At 37.6% G+C, this 13,743-nt stretch overlaps 1 protein-coding gene across 1 annotated transcript in view; it reads right to left on the minus strand.

Moving 5' to 3' along the window:
- Window positions 1-6,700: 6,700 nt before the first annotated feature.
- Window positions 6,701-13,743, minus strand: part of LOC128867648 (protein sax-3) — a 157,674-nt gene continuing 150,631 nt past the window's right edge. The window contains exons 18-20 of the mRNA XM_054109071.1: window positions 8,582-8,756; window positions 8,132-8,449; window positions 6,701-8,000 (exon numbers count right to left, since the gene is read on the minus strand). Of these exons, the coding sequence (XP_053965046.1) occupies window positions 7,319-8,000; window positions 8,132-8,449; window positions 8,582-8,756 (1,175 nt within the window). The 3' untranslated portion in view covers window positions 6,701-7,318. The remainder of the gene's footprint in view (window positions 8,001-8,131; window positions 8,450-8,581; window positions 8,757-13,743) is intronic.

Below are 13,743 nucleotides of genomic sequence, written 5' to 3' on the forward strand. Positions count from 1 at the left end.
CTCATAGTTTAGCTGTTAAGCATTTTTGATTGACAATTTTCTTGCAATTAAAAAAAATTTGCTTCATTTATGTCTTTATTTCTTCTTAAATCTATTGTGTTGTATGCTTTTGTGTATGTAGCAAAATAATGAAATTTTTGCAGAAAATGGCAGTTTGCTTTGCTATTCGTTTCTGAAAATGTATTATCAGCTTATAAATACTGTTTATATGTAAGAATAAATGCAGTTGTTGTTATTAAAAATAATCATGGCATATTTTTCATTTTGCATATACCTATGGCACATTTCTATCAGTAGTTCGAATGAGTGAAAACGCAGTGCAGTGAAAATAACGAAAAAAATATAAAATACTTCATACAGTGAAAATTTGTGTAGAAGTAGTGTTCCGCTTTGCTCATGTAGGCACTGAATAAGCAAATAGTTGCAAATATTCCAACAAAATTTCAATAATGCAATAGGCAATACCTTTAAATATCCTAGTTCAGCTCAGCTTTGTAAAATATTGCAATACATTTTTTTTATTGAAGCATAAAAGCGCCACGCATCTACCTGTAATACTGAAAGTACATTACATGTAGGCTATTTTATTGGGAGGTTGATTTGGGGCTTTATTGTGAAAAAACGGTACAAAATATTTTATTCGAAGTATTGGCCATCTTTCGGGCAATTTCCGGATGCCGTTTCTCCAAAATTCTGGCCGCTGCTTGGCTATCCATGACTCAACCCATATTTTGGTAGCCTCGTACGAGGAGAACCGCTGGTCCGCCAAATCGAGACTCATATGCCGGAACAAATGATAATCGGAGGGAGCTATGTCTGGACTATACGGCGGGTGGGGTAACACTTCCCAGCCAAGCGTTCCAGGGTATTTTTTGACAGGTTGAGCAACATGCGGCCGAGCGTTGTCATGTTGCAAAATAACCTTGTCGTGCCTTTTTACCGTTTCCGGCCGTTTTTCTTTCAATGCCCGGCTTAAACGCATCAATTGCAGTCGGTAACGATCCCCCGTGATTGTTTCGCCCGGTTGGAGCAGCTCAAGTTATACGACGCCGACCTGATCCCACCAAATGCAGAGCATGATTTTCTTGCCGTGAATATTCTGCTTGGCCGTCGACGTTGATGCGTGGCCGGGCAAACCCCATGATTTTTTGCGTTTTGGGTTATCGTAGTGGATCCATTTTTCGCCGCCAGTCACCACCCGATGCAAAAAACCCTTCCGATTTTGTCGCTCGATCAGCAATTCGCACGTAAAAAATCGCCGTTCGACGTCGCGCAGCTTCAACTCGTACGGGACCCAATGTCCTTGCTTTTCGATCATTCCCATCGCTTTTAGACGCTTGCAAACGGTTGATTTATCAACGCCCAATGATTCAGCAAGCTCTTCTTGGGTTTGGCACGAGTCCTCGTTTACCAATACCTCCAATTCCGCGTCCTCGAACTTTTTGGGCTGGCCAAGACGCTCCTTGTCTTCGGTGTGAAAATCACCACTTTTGAATCGTCGAAACCAGTACTCACATGTTGAAATCGACGGAGTATGGTCTGGGTAGGCCTCCTGCAGCAATTCACGGGCTTGGGCTGTATTTTTTTTCAAATTGAAGCAGAAAAGCAAAGCTTCCCGCAAATTGCGTTTCGACGGCACGAAAGTTGATATACTCGGAGCACGAAAACACTGCGTTGTTTATACTTCAGCGAAATGACAGATACTGATAAACAAAGCCTAGGGATGAGGCTTTGTCATGAATATATATTCAGTATTGCCAACGTGATAAAGTGATAAATAGCGCCATCTGTGTGTCACCTTTAAAACTAATTCAACCTCCCAATAGTAGACCAAAGTTTCAGCCATGTCGGGGGTTTTTCATATTTCCATATAATAATTGGCCACAGAAGCTTTTATGTTACTTGTAAAAAGTGTTGTAAGTACAGAATTTGTTCGCACTTTTTCGAACAGCCCGTGCGTATGAGCAACGAGTAGTCGCACATTTGGTTGATGCCCAGTTTTTCCAGTAATTGGAGTATTCTGAGTATTGTTCTGATTACTCTGGCTATTCCGCCAACATTTTTTTTAATTTTGCAAATTATAATTTATTCAATTATTAAACCATGCTAGGTTAGGCTAGGTTAGGTTGAAGCTGTTGTCCACTATGGGACACACTCAGGCTCATAACGCATTCAAATTACGCGTGGGAAACTTCCCCTTAATCATGCTAACATGATTGGAAATAGTGCTGGAAGATAAAATTGATACTCTTTTTAACGAGCTTCAAAATTTCTAACGAAATTCGAGCGAGCGTAAAATTTCTCGTACTGCCTGCCGGTTATCAAAGCCCTAGTTTTAAATGAAATGTTATTGTCAAAGTTCTATAGCAGAATTTTTGGGGAGCTGATTTTTGTGCAAAATTTTAATTCCCTAGCGTCCTTTTGTATAGGTAAAATGTTACCATATTTTAAGAAAAGCCCAAAAAGTCCTTTTAAATACAATAGAATATTATACATATACCTGTACAATTCACGCATACACCCTTTTTGGTTGATTGGGCGAGCTCCACCTCCTATTTGTGGTGAGCGTTTTAATGTTGTTCTACAAATGGGGGGACCTACAGTTTCAAACCGACTCCGAATGACAGATATTTTTATGAGGAGCTTTTTCATAGCAGAAATACACTCGCATTTAGAAAAAACATTTTCTTCATTTTGTTTTTTCACCGAGATTCGAACCTACGTTCTCTCTGAATTCCGAATGGTAGTCGGCTACGGCGGCTGTCAATATATAGAATATTAGAGTACTAAAATGCACTACGTAAATATGTATCATAATATTTCAGTAGTAGCGGGTAGTTTAGAGTAATATTCGTTCTGTAAATCAAGAATTGGATCAGCGATTATGTAGGCAATCTACATAAAGAGCGATCGTCCGGTCTAGAACGCTGCAGAGCTGCAAAGTGTTTTGTGACAAGTCCGAACAGAAAACTGTCAAACTTTCTACTAAAACTTAGAAGGAAAGACATTCGGTTGATGGTCGGCATCATTACAGGACACAACCCATGGGGTCAGCATATGACCACCATTGGAATCATCGAGGACCCGGTATGCCTGTCATGCTTGGAGGAGGCGGATAGCACTGAGCACTTTCTCTGTGAGTGTCCTGCCATTGCTAGAGCACGGCTACGAGTATTGGGTTCCGATGTCATGAAAATGAGTAATATTCGTTCTCTAAAACTGGAGGATATTTACAGATTTGCCAAAGAATCTGGAAAATTCTCACAGGACTAACTATCTCTATCTCTGTCTCTATTCTTTCCTATCTCTTTCTCTGATACTTTTCTCCTTCCCTCCTTGACTATCTACCCCCTTTCCAGAGCTTTAAATACAATGGGCTCTTTAGCCTGAGTGTTTTAGGAGCCACCAAATCTCCTGGTGCTCCTTGGCTCGACCTTTTCAAATTCAAATATTCGTTCTAGAAAAGTGATATATTCACTGACACCTGTGTACAATTAATATTAGAATTCGCTGATGAATAAAATGCATGATTGTGCTAAATTTTGTAAAAATTAATATAACAAAAGTATTTGAAATATTGCAGTTTATGTTAGAAAAAATGTTTGAAGTTGTTCAAGTAATTCAAAAGAGGTACTAAGATTGAAAACTGAAGCCGAAGCTTGTTTTGAAAGGGCTACCATCACATTCAGCTGTTGAACAACAGATAAAGGAAATCAAAAATGTGTTGCACAACACTCTTGGATAAAAAAGTAGAGATCTCGCTGATAATATTAATTTTCCAACCTCAAAAGATGATTTATGCCTGAAACTAATGGAATCTTATTAGGTGCCAAAATCGCTCCATTTATCAGAAAATCGCCAGCTCATTGATTGCGCTAGACTTTCGAGAGCATTTCGCTAAAAATTGGGTGAAATTCAGGGAACACTTTTATCGTTCCTTAGTGCCTGCACTCGCCTGGCTCAGCATGTAGTGATTTATGGTGGTGTTAGGAGAAATTACACTGTATATTTTATTAGTGGAGGGATGAACCCTAAAAGTGATGAAATAGATTAGATTAGATTTGAAGGGATAAACGAAGGTTTTAAAAGTGACAAGAAGTTTAAGGTTGAGACATTTTAACCCAATACCTCTTATTAAAAAAAAAAAAAAATATTATGTAGGGTCGATGGAAGGTTAAAATATTTGACAGTTATGAGCCCCGAAAAATTTCTGTAAGGATTTTCTCACCATTGATATTTTTCCCACACTATTAAACTTATCGTACTCACTATCATCTCCAATGTATTATATTATAATACCACGCAACAGTAAAAATTATCGGGGAAAAATTTAATGCGCATGAAACTATAGAATTCATATACAATAGTAATGTTGTCTAATCAGTTTTTCATTTCTTCACAAATTAAATGTTTTAAAGGGCCTTGAGACTTTAAACTTTTCCATAAAGTGCTTTAATTACTTATACTCACTCTACGATATTGATATATATGTAGATATTAAGCGACGACAGATATATCCAGATACTAAAACATCTTTTTTTTTACGTTACTCGTACTTTCTTCCTGTCTTAGAAGCGTCGAGATATTGTTTAGCTTCTCTCCGATGAAATAAAGTATGTATATGCATGGATACTACAAAGAATCTATATTCACCGAGGCGAAAAGTAATCAAAAATTTGTTTAATAAGCGGTTGCACCCCCTCTCGTTGAATGTACACATTAATACCATGGGATAAGTATAAATGGTTAAAATAATTTACTGAAAATTTGGTACTTTGAAATATTAAAGTGATTTAAGAAATTAAATTGATGAGAAAGTGTGAAACTAACTATGCAACATTTTTCTTGGATAACAAATTTGGTACAAAAATAAATGCAAATTTATAAAAACACGCCACATTGCCCTTACAGTCCAAAGATTTATGAAAAAATAAAAAAGTAAGTTTCACTTCGCTTTCCTTTTTTAGAGTCCCTTACGAGTGTTAAAAACTTGGTGAGTTCAAAAATTTCGTTAAAAATCTAGTCACGGAAGTGCACACATTTGGGTTTTTAAGTTGAAAATTTCCACGGCTTAATGGTGCCAAATTAGTTATCAGAGCTTTAATGTAATGAATTAAAATCGGTGGATACTTAAAAACACCCTTTATAATACTGGAACATCGTCTGCACTGCTTAAGATTTATTAGAAAAAATCGAAGCAGGTTACTATATCCCCAGAAATAGCACACTCACGTATTTTGCTCACTAACCTCCCTCAAATATATCCAATACAGTATACAGTATACCATACATTTGTCACTTCGATTCAGTAATTTATTGGGACATAAACTTCGCTTTTAAGCGTCCATTGCCATAGATTTATGCTCCACTATGATGGATTATCGCAGAACTTCTTGCAGCCATTCGAAGCAAAAGAGAGAGAGAGGAGTGAGGCCATTTTTCAGCAGCAACAGCCAGTTCCCGAAGTGGCATGCTACTCACTGCCAATTGCAAGTCGCATATTAAGCAATTGAAAGATTTTGCTTTTGAATACCTACGAAAAATATATAGAGCCTAATGCGAAACTACTGTGAATTTGTATGTGTGTCGCTTTATAAATATACTTCCATGCTGTCGCACACTGTGCACGGTAGAAAATATGTGTTAAGTCACATAAATTTAACGTTGATAAAAAAATCAGCTGTTACCGTGACTGGTACAATTTACTCGGAACACGAAGCAGCGGTAGGCAGCGCGAATTTGTTTAATGTTATAATTTATTTGCTTATTTGTTTGTGTATACACATTTGAGGCTACTTGCATTCCAAAGAAAATTATGTTGAATTGTGGCAAGGAGTCGCTGCTGAAAGGTAGCCATTTTTAAATCTGACGCGTTGGTATGCAAAAGGAAACACTTTGGCGCTTGAGGGATAGTGAACGAGTCATACGTTGCCTATAGCTTGTTGTTGTAAATGTTCTGTTTCGCTTGTGCGCAACTAAATTGCTTTGGTAACGCTCTGTTGGCTGACAAAATGTGTGGCAGTCACGCGAAAAGCGACGTTAGAGACAAAAAAGAATTTGCAATTGGAAGACTGGGCGGGGGGAATTACTTGGCTAACTTAGCTGGTTACTGCGATTTGCGCGAATTATCTTCAAGTAAAGGTATCTGAAATTGCAATATTTTAGAAGTTTTCGAAAATAGCCGCAAATAAGTTGTGATATAGCAGCTAAACATGTTGCACTTGCGTGATGCGCCTGTTTATATGCTAAAGAAAATTAATCCCATTAGAAAATAGAAAAATGTGAGTTTGTCTGTCAGTCAGCAGACGAGTTATTCTATGTTAAGTGGTCCAAGTTTTGTGGGCATTGCCACCATTTCTTCTAAAAATTGTTTTATTCGTGGGCTTGAGTATAAGAATTAAACTGAAAAATATTGCAAAAAAAAAAATTGTATAATTTTGAGATCAATATTGAACATTTTACTAAACAGCTTTTTAAAGTGAAATACTTGCGGTTCTTTTTAACATTTTTATAAATTTTTTTTTTAAGTTTTTGGAACAAAATTACTTTACTAAACAAATATTAGTGGAAAAATTATATTTTTCTGCTCAAAATGTGTGAGAATTTTTTTTTTTGTTCGTTTTTGAATTTTTTTTTTTAATTCTATTTTATCCTAAAAAATTAAAAAAAAAATTTTTTAAGTTTCAAAAAGAACCGATTATATTTCACTATACCAAGATTTTCAACATTGTATAAAAAATTATTAACCTTTTTCAACATATTTTCAAATCTACGAATAAACCAATTTTTAGAAGCAGTGGCGACAATGTCGAAATAGCTTGGACCACTTGACATGGAATAGCTCAGGTAGCAAAATGCTGCTTTAAAGTCTTCCTTTGTTTTTTGTTCTTATTTTGCTCAGTTTTTTCTTGTTTTTGTATTAATTTTAGTTTCTGTTTTTATTTTCATGTTTGTTTTCGCCCGTGCTTCACGCAACCTTTGCCATTGTTAGCCGTCATGAGCCTCATGGCCGTGCTTACAATACATATACACAACCATTACCTTGCATGTGTATGTACATTCGTAATTGCGCCTTGTTAAAATCGTATACTTAACCTACACATACATACAAACTACAAATACTTAACTAGCTACACTACTACATAGTCAATACGCATAGCTTACCTCATACAACTTACATAGACTACTCACAAATTAGCGCCGCACCGATGCTGCCGCTGCCGTTACCGTTGCCGCCTTCGGCATACTCGTACATGGGCAGCTGCACCGTCGGTAGCCACTAAAAGTACATGACCACATCGCTCACACCGGCCGCATATCAATTGCCCGGCTGCGTCACTAGTTTACCAGCAGCTACAATGCCACCAGCGCCGCCCCCCAAGTGCGCGCTGCTTGGCGGCATGCCTGGTTCGCCTGCCTCCGCGTACAGACAGGAGCCTTCGCTGCACGAACAGGTGTCACCTTCGCGCGAACTGCTGCAACAGTCGCTGCAATTGCGATGATCGCCGAGCACCTCGTAACCGCAAGATGAGCTGCCGCCTAGTGTGCTGGTATTGCCATTGCCGCCGCCGCCGCTGCCCTTCAACATATGTTCGCGCTCCGCCGTTTCATTGATGTCTGCGTAACCACTATTGCTATTGCCGCCGCCGCCGCCGCCTAGCTTTTGACAACGATAATTGCCTTTGCCGCCCTCTTGGCTACTCTCCGAGCGCATTGTGTCGTTGCCGTTGCCCGCGTGCGCCGCCGCTGCAGCATGCGCATGATGCTGATGCGCGTGCATGTGCTGATGGTGCTGCTGATGGGTGTGGCCATGGTTGTGCGTATGCGTGTGCGAGTGTGAGTGCCGTGAGTGGTCGGAACACTCTGAGGAACATTGATAGATGGGGTTGGCTCCACCTGCATTAGGTGGCAAATGCGCCTGTAGTGGTTGATACCAACCGTCACCGGGTGGTGGCAATGGTTGGAGCGGTGAGGCAAGCGCATCACAGCTATTGCAGGCGCTGTAAGCAAAGAGAAGATAGCGCATATGAATTCAGTGTGTAGAGTTGAAAGATATTTTGTTGTACAATGCATTACAACAATAATGTAATAAAGTAATTGAAATACTGCAATGCGCACCACGCACACTTACCGGCCATTGGAACAACGGGAATTATGTGTGCCCGATGGCTGATATTCGCTCATTGCATGCCTTGGCGCAGGATAGTGGATATGTATGTTTCGCGGCGGTAACTGTGCGGTGCCCGCGGCGCCGGGTGGATAGTATGGCGGTAGTGGTGGTGGATGTTGGCCGGTCGGTGTAATTTGGTAGCGATTCTGTGTGCTGCCGACACAAGGCAAAGGATTGTTGTAGTAATTCTCTGATGGCCTCGAGGCAACACATTGTGGTGCCACCCCCCACGTCGAAAACCCGCCCGAAGAGCTGCTATGTATGGAAGAGTTCAAAGCACTGGCGGCGGGGAAGAGAAAAGTGAACGATTTTTATTTAATTAAAATTAAATTATGGTAGAGCTAAGCACAAATTAATCAACAAAGGCTGCCAGCTACAATGGTTGAGAAAATCACAAAATTTGTCGCTTACCTCTGATGCGTTGATACACCTGAACCGCCGCTCTTGGAGCTTTTACGTGACGATTGTGGTGAGCCAGGCGCATATATGACGCCTCCGGCGCCAGTGCCGCCACCGCTGCAACCGCTGGGTAGTGGTGGTGGGTGCTCAGGTGGTGGTGGCAAGAATTCTGACCAATTAAATTGTTCTGTTATTTTAAGTTTTTGTTTCGAGATTTCATAGCGTTTTAGGATAATCACAATAGCACAACAACAACAATGCACATAAAGTATGAAGATATATTGTAGAGCATAAAGTAATTGTTGAGGAGCCGGAAGTTGAAGGTGACATGAAATTGTAGACAACATTGAGGATTGAGGTTAATATTTAGTTCAAAAATATGTTACGCTCTTATCAATAATGTATTCTTGTAAACAGAATAAGGCACAAAAAGGAATATTAAAAATAAGTTAATTTAAATACTAAGAAATACTAAAACAAAAATATTCAAGCACGCTTCTAGCGTCCTGGAAATAAACAAATTTACAACAATCCAATCTATGGCTTAGTCCAATATGTAGTTCATTAGCCCATATATGTACATATATGGAGTGGCTTACCACGCCCTCAATCTTAGTAAAGCTCAAAATACTTAAATTTGTTGTATTATTTTAATTCATGTATATAAACGAGTATATGATTTCTGCAAACAAAAAACTCAAACGAGAATGTCCAGAAGCCACTGCATCCACAGACACTAAGTGTTGATGCCGTTTTGAGCTGGTGTAATCAGTTATTATTTTTGCAAAAATGATACCCCAAAAGCTATTTCGATGTTTTTTATTAATTGTTTCAAGCGATCGATTGACGTTTAAACGGTTTTGGCCGAATTTAGTTAGGTCGCCAGTGGTTTCTTCATTGTGCTAACTGGCGCCTGTTGGACGAACCAAGTTCTACAATATTGTGCCACCTGCGAACGGTATGAAGAGAAATATGTTCGGTCATTTCCCATTCCATGCCGAGAGGCGAGGGCTAACAGCAACAACTATTTTTATCACGGAGTGACGAGCACGAGCACTTCCAAATGGTCGTCATGCACCAACCCATTCGACTACGACGACCGCCTGTCAAGTAAAGTACAAAAAATTTACCCTTTGTTTTCACTTCACTCATAATCTGGCACCAAGCGATCACCATCATCTTAGCTATTTCTAAAATTTTCTTAACGATACAAAACCGTCATCAACCGAGTCGAGTGAAAATTAACTGATAAAATTGTTCACGAAAAAGTATGAGGAACCTTCAATCGTAGAAATATATCGTTTCAGGTCATCCTAGACATTGTTGACAATTCTTCTAAAAATTGTTTATTTTGTAGGCTTGAGCATGAAATGAAATATACTGGAAAATTTTGAAAACAAATTGCATAACTTTGAGTTTTACTGTAGGTTGAAAATATGGTATTTTTTTAACATTTTGAAGATTTTTGAGTTAATAAAAAATACACTTTTTAAAAACAGTTTTTTGACATAAAAATTATATTGTTTGTCAAAAACTTTTATTTTTGTAATATATTTAAATGAAGAGACTTTCGTTTATTTTATTTATTAAAAGCTGACACAATGCTCAGTAACCATGATTCAATAATAAAAGGTTTGCTCAGTAAGCAGCTTGACAAATCGGCTCCCTTAGCAAGACACTGGGTTGCTAACTCTAGAAATTTTTAGCAAAAGTGGAAGAAAAATAAAATTTGTAGTAAAAAAATGTGGCTTTGAAAAGGGTTTTTATGCACAAGAACTTGCTCGGTATGTCCATAACCAAAACGATATGGAAAACGTCCTGACATACAGTTTAAATCAGGATATGATAGCGTATTTTTTTGGGGCAATGAACGTGAAAGATGGACGTTTTGACAATTTGAGCCCGATGCCTTTCAAATATAGGTTGGGAAAGTACTTACTAGGTTACTTTAAAACTACATAAGTTACTAACAAGAGCTCATTTAGCAATATGTAATTAATCACAGATTCCGGATGGCTGATGACTTTATGAGGAGCTTTCTTATGGCAGAAATACAGGCAGAAATGGAGGTTTGCCATTGCCCGCCGAAGAGCGACCGCTATTACAAACATCATTTCCTATCGTTTGGTGTTTCAGGCCCGGGGCTTTGAATCCTTGCACTTCCAAATGGTAGTCACGCAGCAAGCTATTCGACTACGGCAGCTGCCGTCGATATAATAATAACTAGTTTAAATAGGTGCAGGTAGTTGGTTAAGTATTTATGAATGTAAAAATATTCTTGACTGGGTGGTCAAAACTCCAAACTTAAGTGGGCGAGGCATGGTAAAGTAAAGCGCCGTGAGTACATTCAAAGTTGTTTTTAGTCAACCAATTTCATATTGAATTCGCTTCTTCTATGAAAGAATTTAAGGTAATACTTAGGTAACATAATAGTGCGATACTTCGTGATCAGTTTTGAATTTAAAAATTAATTCGCAAAATATAATTTTGGCATTAAGTTAAACTATTTTTTTAATATCATAGTTGGTAATTTCCGTTTATACTATATGTTTTTTTATAATTTAACTAAAAACGGACTATTTTGCTACCATTTTAAGCAAAAAGTTATTTAATATTTCCATTTTCTTCATCCATTTTTAAATGCGACCTTTTGTAAGGGAGTGTCAGAATTCGAATGTGATAAGTGAGCAAACCTTTAATAATTGAATCATGCTAAGTAACCTCTGCAAGTTTTAGAATGAGTTCACCATAACTTGTCGAGTTTCATTCACATTTCTTCAGCAAATTGGTAAAATAAATACGTCTTTAGAGAAACGACAACCCACATACTGGCACAACATACATCCAAATTGACAGACACATTTTTCTCTAATGTGCATATATTTTGCCTCGGAAAAATAAAAATGTACAAAAAGTATAAGTAATACAAATTTTAAAAAGAACAGAAAATATTTAATTTTTAAAAATTCTATACCAAAATACCAACATTGAATAAACCTCGAAATTATTAGGTTATTTTAAAAATTTGTTCACTTTACGACAATGGCGAAATATTTGGATCACCTGACATGGAATCGGTTTATTGCAAAACTTTCTTCAAAATAAGCAAAATTTATTAAACAAAGTAGAGGATATTAAATCAAATAATTCTAACTATTTTGTATTAGTTCACCGATGAAATAAAAAAAATAATATGCTATTTATTTCCAGACCATATTTTTTTTATTTACCAGCTTTCTAAAAAACAAAAATATCATAAAAAATATAATAAATATCACTTTTCATAACCAAGTACGTGCAATTTATGCAAATCTAAATTAATAAAATATGTAGACCGGATGCCACCAAACGTTTGAAGAAATCACTGTTCTGCCTGCAGCAAATTGAAATAAAAAGTGGCATTCAAGTACTTAGTACTACTGAGTGTAGATTACTAATGCCGCATTACCGCAATTTATCAACTGCAAATCTAGAGCAACTTAACTGCTGCGGCAAAGCAGAAAACTGCCGTCGGCTGGCAGTCTAAGTATTTATTTCCTATCTACACTACATGTACGTTCGAGTATATGCCCGCATGCCACACATACCGCACATAAGGCAGCGCCAAGTTACTTATCTAACACTTGGAAAGAGGAAATACTTCAAAGGCCAAATGGGGAAAGAACTGAACAGAAAGGAAATAGGAGGCAAGAGAAGTTTTGCCGCAAGTAATTGAATTTTTAATTTTGCAAATACGAGAAATGCCAACTTAGCGAAGGATAAACTGAACAAATCACACAAGAAATAATAATGGCAGGCAGTACGAGCAGCAGAAGAAAGAATATACAGAAAAAAAAATTAAAGTCCAACAAAGCTGTGTGACAGAGCCGGCAGTTCAGATCCTTGCTGCAGGGGTTGAAATTACAATGCAATCAGATGAATGGATGAATGAAAAGTGGCGGTCCCCCACTTGAACAGCTGTCAATAGCAATCAGCACTAATACTCGTACCAGGCTGCCTGCTGGCAAACGTATTGCAGAGGAATAGTAAAGTGAAATAAAAGCACATTTCTATGTGTGCATGTATTGTATATACGTATGTATGTATGAAGAAACAAATGAACTGAAATGTAAGCAAAGTCAAAATGAAAGGAAAAAATATTCACCATTGGCGAAATAAAGGATATCAAGGATATCAGATGAAAAACCTAAAAAATGTCGAAATCTCTTTAAGCAAATCTAATCGAGTGCGAAAACAAAAGCAATTTTACGAGGCCAATGGCAGGCTATGAATATTGTGATAGCGAAAAAAAAAACAAAAAATAAATAAAACAAATTAAAATAAAAATAAAAAAAGGATAATTGAAAGCAGACACGTTACTGGCAGTTGAAAATAAAGTAAAGCGCAAATTGATAGCAAATCTTTTGCTAAATCGGATAAAAATCACAAACAATCATGCGCACATGCATATATGGGACAGTAGACGAGCCTGTGTATGTGTAACTTACAGGGAAACAAAAGGATATCAATGACAAGGACGAAATGAAAGCTTCCAAATGTAACGGGAACTCAGTGGCAGTAAAGCTAGATATCTTTTAATTTTTTTTGGTACTTTTTCAAAACAGAAGCTTACTCGTATGTGTGTTGCACACATGAATTTGTGCAAATATAATACAAAATTCCTGCAGGGAAAAGTCATAGTAGTGGAACACATTTCTGGTTCAGACCTAGTGCGATTTTGTCAACTGTGAACCATTTTAAGCGCGAGTGGCAAAGAAGATATAAAAAGATCTTCTTTCTGACACTCAAGAGGCATTTTAGACAAAGCAAAATTAGACCTTAACGCAGCTTCAGCCAGTTTCCTAACTTTTGAAGTTATAACGGTTTGTTTACGAGTACATAGTGGTTTCATTTTAAAAATAAAAAAGAGCAAAAATATATTTGTTTTCGGAATATTATTGACCAAACATTCCCATTACTTTACACGACTTCATTCATGTGATTGCCTCGGCTGACTTCGCAGTAGCGTATCCTGTTGATGATGTTCTCTGACTCAATCTCGTGAATGGTTTGCGAATATCGCCTTAAGAAACTGAATCGCTAATGAATTATTCGCATAACATCGATTCTTCATGGCACCCCATAAAAAACAATCTAACGCTGCCAAATCACAAATGGTTTCAGACACTTTGCTG

The sequence above is a fragment of the Anastrepha ludens genome, chromosome 6 (genome assembly GCF_028408465.1).
Source record: "Anastrepha ludens isolate Willacy chromosome 6, idAnaLude1.1, whole genome shotgun sequence".
NCBI classification, from domain to species: domain Eukaryota; kingdom Metazoa; phylum Arthropoda; class Insecta; order Diptera; family Tephritidae; genus Anastrepha; species Anastrepha ludens.